At 50.0% G+C, this 5645-nt stretch overlaps 1 protein-coding gene across 1 annotated transcript in view; it reads left to right on the top strand.

Annotated features, from left to right (window-relative positions):
• The window catches only part of Wnt3a (Wnt family member 3A), a 44870-nt gene extending 39534 nt beyond the window's left edge, over positions 1-5336 (top strand). Inside the window, exon 4 of the mRNA XM_028776607.1 lies at positions 3275-5336. Within this exon, the coding sequence (XP_028632440.1) occupies positions 3275-3754 (480 nt within the window). The 3' untranslated portion in view covers positions 3755-5336. The remainder of the gene's footprint in view (positions 1-3274) is intronic.
• Positions 5337-5645: the final 309 nt, after the last annotated feature.

Genomic DNA, 5645 nt, shown 5'->3' on the forward strand with positions numbered 1-5645 from the left:
AGGTATGTGTGTGAGTGTGTGTGTGACTGTGTGTAGGTGTGTGTGTATTTGAGTGTGTGTGTAGGTGTATGTGTATAGGTATGTGTGCATGTGTGAGTGTATATGTAGGTGTGTGTGTGTATAGGTATGTGTGTGTTTGTGTGTGTGTGTGAGTGTATGTGTAGGTGTGTGATTGTATGTTTCACAGTGTGTGTGTAGAAGTTAGGGGAAAACTTTCAAGAGTTTATTTTTTCTTTCTTTTTCCTTCCTTCCTTCCTTTCTTCCTTCCTTCCTTCCTTTCTTCCTTCTCTCTGTGTAGACTTGCCTGTCCTGGAACTCATCCTGTAGACCATGTTGGCCTCACACTCAGAGATTCACCTGCCTTTGCCTCCTGAGTGCTGGGAATAATGGTGTGGCCATCACTGCCCTGCAGGAGTTGGTTTTCTTATTCCACTATGGACTTCCTGGGATGAAACACGGGTAACTAGCTTAGTGGCACACCTTTACCCACTGATCTACCTTACCAGCCCTGTTTGTTTGTTTTTGAGGCAAGGTTTCATGTCTTCCAAGCTAACTTGAGTTTTCAATGTAGCATCTTCCAACCTCCTGCTTCTACCTCCCAAGTGCTAGGACTACAGACATGTACCACCACTTTCAGTTTATGAGATACTGGGGATTCAATCCAGCCCTTCATGCTCAGCATGCTAGGCAGGGACCCCACCCACTGAGCTTCATCTCCAACCCTGATGATTGGACATCTTAAAGAGCTTGTTTAGAGATGAGAAAATACAGGGCTGACCCATGACAGGTGTGTTAATCACATAACAGAAAGTTGTGTGGGAAAGGAAACCTCACCTTAGAGTAAGCCTGCTAACACAGCCAGGGCCATGGGCAGTGAGTACTGAAGGGAAAGATCATGCTTCAGTTTTCAGAGCAGGAAGGGGGAGGGTTTGGCTGTGTAGTGGGAGGTGAAGGGGAGTAATAACCTTCACACTTCATGGTAAGAAAGCAGCAAAAAATACCTCCCATTCAAAAATCAAGAAGCAGCAAGACAAGTGCTGTGACAACCCAAATACTGCAGGGCACTGCCTCGAGTGGTCAGGAAACACGTCCCACAGGCGACCACTGACCCGGATCCCTGTTTTAGCAGCAGGACTCAGCAGCTACCGAGATTTTTGACCAAGCAAAACAAAACCAAGAGAGACTGAAAAAGGAGAGGTGGCAAGAGTCTTCTTACCGCAAGTCTGGCTGTAAGAGACAGGGATGTGGGTGTTGAACTAGCTGAACAAGCTAGGCATGGTGTTATTCTACCATGCCCACGGGCCAGTGTGATAGTCAGGAAGGATAAAGAAGCAGCTGAACGTCAGGTGAAGTGCAAGCAGGTCTGAACCCAGAATGATCGGAGCATTAAGCCCATGCTGTCCAATACAAATCCCTGCAAGCCAAGGAGCTTGCTTGGATAGTTACTAGCTTTCAGGTAGTTATATTGAAAGGATACCCAGAGCCTGGCAGTGGCATGTGCCTTTAATCCCAGCACTCTGAGACAAAGGCAGGCTCTCTCTGTGAGTTAGAGGGCAGCCTGGTCTACTACTAACTTTGTAAAGTTAGTTTTAAGACAGCCAGGGCTGTTGCACAGAGAAATCCTGTCTTGAAAAACAAAACAACAAAAAAGAATACACAGTTAAAATACACTTGGAGTTCTTTGAAAAACAGTCTTACAGTGTAGCTCAGACTAGCCGCCAGCTCTCAATGCCCCAGGCTTAGCATCCCCAGTGCCACTGAGATTGTAGTCATACTCCAGCACGCTGGGTTGGCCTTGATCTTTCATCACTCTCTCCTCCTTCTGTCCATTATATGACAGGTGAGCTGTGACCATAAGGAAAGTAGTGGCCAGTGACACGTGGATATGGCCCATGTTTCAGACTCATGGTAGCTTTACAGAGCAGGTGGGAAGCAGGCAAGGCCCTTGAGAGGGAAGCTTCTAGCAACCTAATAGTTTCCTGCCTCCTTTTAACTGTCATGGTAATGGAACATACATACTAGGTGCAGTGAGACCTTTCAATATGTGAACATAATGCACCATGGCCAATCAGGCTAGGAAGCATCTTTATCACTTCAAAAATTATTTCAACCAGGCATGATGGTGGATATCTGCCATCCCAGCACTTGGAGGTACAGGCAGGAGAAGTACCACAAGTTCAAGGCTAACCTGGGCTATATACTGAATTCCAGACCACCCAGGGCTGCATAGTGAGAACCTGTCTCAAATTTTTTTTTTCTGTTTGAACATTTAAAACCTCCTCTTCGTCATTTTGAAGCAGTTCTTTGTCTACTGTGGTGGCCACTTTGTGCTGTAGAATACCAACAGATACATATTCCTCCCTTCCAATGATGACCTCTTCAAGTTCCTAGTACTTCTTAGCGTCACCACACTTGGGACCCAGCATCCAGCATTTCAACCTTGGCCACAGCCAGATCTAAACAGTAGCTAACCCCATGGTCAACTTATTTCAGTAGTGCAGTTGATGTTGAAATTATGAATGCAGTATCCTGCATGTTTTTCTTACTTTGAGGCTTAAAGACTCCGTGTGTGTTTTGCACATGCGGTGCTTGTTAGAATGTAAGAGGAAAGGCACCAGGAGCTGCCCAGAGCAGATGTTTACAGCCTAGGTGGGAAGGCTAGAAGTCTGGAGCAGAGGGACTGGGAGTGGTCCCTGTGGTAGAGGGGGCTTGGAATCTGAGGACAGTGGACAGGGCCACTGTAAACAGTTCAGATGGTTGGATCCCTCCTTGTCCCTACCTATTTCCCTAGAGAAAATGAGGCAGGATTCCCTACTTCTTGAAGCTCCTCTTCCTTCTTTAAAGGGGGCAAGGTCTCCATTGTTCCTAGGGAAAGCTGCTGTTCATCCTGGCCCTGTGAGTATAGGGACCACTCTAAGCAGCCTCCCTCAGGATTCCCAGTCTTCACACCATAGCATCTGCTCTCCTCATTGTCCCTCCAGCATCCTCAACCTGTCCTCCCTGAAGCTCCCTGCTACCTGAAACTCTATCCTAGACACTCCTGCAAAGAGAATTAGCTGGGCCTACCCAGAGAAAGAAACTCCCAGGCCCCTGAGGCCTTGGTCCTAGCAGGGAAGACCCAGGTCACCATAGAGAAGGTACTGGCACTAGATGTCCAAAGAGAGGAGTGGGGGCGGGGTTCTTTATGGAGCAGGTGGGCTGCAAAGAGCAAACCACTTGGTTGAGCCCCGCTAGGGACCAGTGCAGACAAAGGCTTATGTGCTTGCCTCCTCAGGCCATTGCCAGTCACATGCACCTCAAGTGCAAATGCCACGGACTATCTGGCAGCTGCGAAGTGAAGACCTGCTGGTGGTCGCAGCCGGACTTCCGCACCATTGGGGATTTCCTCAAGGACAAGTATGACAGCGCCTCCGAGATGGTGGTAGAGAAACACCGAGAGTCTCGCGGCTGGGTGGAGACCTTAAGGCCACGTTACACGTACTTCAAGGTGCCGACAGAGCGCGACCTGGTCTACTACGAGGCCTCACCCAACTTCTGCGAGCCTAACCCTGAGACCGGCTCCTTCGGGACGCGTGACCGCACCTGCAATGTGAGCTCGCATGGCATAGACGGCTGCGATCTGTTGTGCTGCGGGCGCGGGCATAACGCGCGCACTGAGCGACGGAGGGAGAAATGCCACTGCGTTTTCCACTGGTGCTGCTACGTCAGCTGCCAGGAGTGCACACGCGTCTATGACGTGCACACCTGCAAGTAGGAGGGCTCCTAACAGAGGGAGCAGGGTTCATTCCTAGGGGCAAGGTTCCTACCTGGGGGCGGGGTTCCTACTTGGGGGGGTCTCTTACCTGAGGACCCTGTTCTTACTTGAGGGCGGGGCTCCCACCTGTGATGGTCTCCAACCTAAGGACCCGGTTTCTGCCTTCAGCCTGGGCTCCTATTTGGGATCTGGGTTCCTTTTTAGGGAAGAAGCTCCTGTTTGGGATACCGGTTTCTACCTGAGGGTGGGGCTCCACTTGGGGGTGGAATTCCAATTTGGGCTGGAGGTCCTACCTCATATGGCTTGGGCTCCTCTCTTGACCTGACAGGGCTCAAACGGGGACAGGTAAGCTACTCCCTCAACTAGATGGGGTTCATGGATGGGCGGGAGGGGCGAGATTGGGGTCCCTCCTCCCAGAGACACTGCTCTATCTAGATAGAAGAGAGGGTGCTTCAGGGTGGGCCCTATTGGGCTTGAGGATCTAGTGGGGGCGGGACTTCACCCTGAGTGGGTGGAACTTCTGGAGCTCCCCTTCCGTTGGGGCAAGGCTTCACTGAAGACTCATGGGATGGAGCTCCAGGGAGGGAGGAGTTCCTCAGCGAGCCTAGGCTCTGAGCAGGCCATTCAGTTCCCATCTGGCTCCTTTCCAGTCCTGGTATTAGGTTCAACCTCATCTGCAAGCCTCATCTGTACAGAGCAGGATCTCTTGGCATAATGAGCGATGAAGAAGAACTCAAGGGTGATACCAAGACCTAACTCCATGCCTGGAAACCTCTTTTAAAGCTCTGCACTCCTTCTGCTTGGGTTTTCCTCTTCTTGGCAGAGCTTTCCTGAGGAAGATTTGCAGTCCCCTAGAGTTCAAGTGAACACCAATGGAACAGAACAGACTCTATTCTGAGTAGAGGGGGTTCTTAAGGGATGCTAGGAAGGATTCTGGGACTTGACATCCTCCTACCATAGCCTGCCTCTGTCCTGACACTTAACACTCAGATCTCCCAGGAAACACAGCTCGTCTGTTCAGTGATGTCCAGGCCCCAGATGCCTCAGAGATGTTGCCTCACTTTGAACTGTGTGAACATTGGGGTCATGGGGACACAGTCAAGCTGCAGAGACAGGGTTGTTTCCTGGAGCCACCATGTTCAGGACCCATCTGACCCCCCCCCAACCTGCTGTTGAAGCAATGGTCACCTGATCTGTTGGCCACCAGCCTGTCCCCGGGCTTCTCTAGTGTCTGTCTGGCCTGAAAGTGAGATGCTACAGGCAATCGGTCACAAGAGCTTCCTGATTGCTGCCACTGTGAATTATCCCCTCCTCCAGGCAGGGGAGTGAGTGTGGCCACATAGGCGTGTGCACCAAGAGCACGGAAGAGGAAGAGAGGCTACACATGCATGGTGACTGACTGTCTTCTGCCTGGAACTCTGCGTCTGCGGTTGTAATTTTATTTTCAATGCTGCTATATCCACCCACCACTGGATTTAGACAAAAGTGATTTGTTTTTCTTTTTTTCTTTTCTTTCTATGAAAGAAATTATTTTAGTTTATAGTATGTTTGTTTCAAATAACGGGGGAAGTAAAAAGAGAGAGAAAAAACAAGTTTGTGGTTTGTACTAGATTTTCCCTTTTATTAGCAATGCCTTAGGTGCGCATACTGATGGAGTTTGATATGGAATTCTTCGCTGATCCTCCTCCCTGTTCCCACCAAGGGTAATTCACACCTCCCTGTCCTTATCACTTGTGGGTCTGCACTATGCTGAGAACCTGAAGATGCCGACTCAGGCTCGGGCCCCAGAACCAGACAGGGACTGTCGACAAGCCTCCAGGGAGGACTGTGCGGTCAGAATTCCAAGAAAAGGGAATAGAAATAGCTAAGTCGGGGCTGGAGAGATGGCTCA

This window comes from Grammomys surdaster, unplaced genomic scaffold (genome assembly GCF_004785775.1).
Source record: "Grammomys surdaster isolate TR1022 unplaced genomic scaffold, NIH_TR_1.0 270, whole genome shotgun sequence".
In the NCBI taxonomy this organism is placed as follows: Eukaryota; Metazoa; Chordata; class Mammalia; order Rodentia; family Muridae; genus Grammomys; species Grammomys surdaster.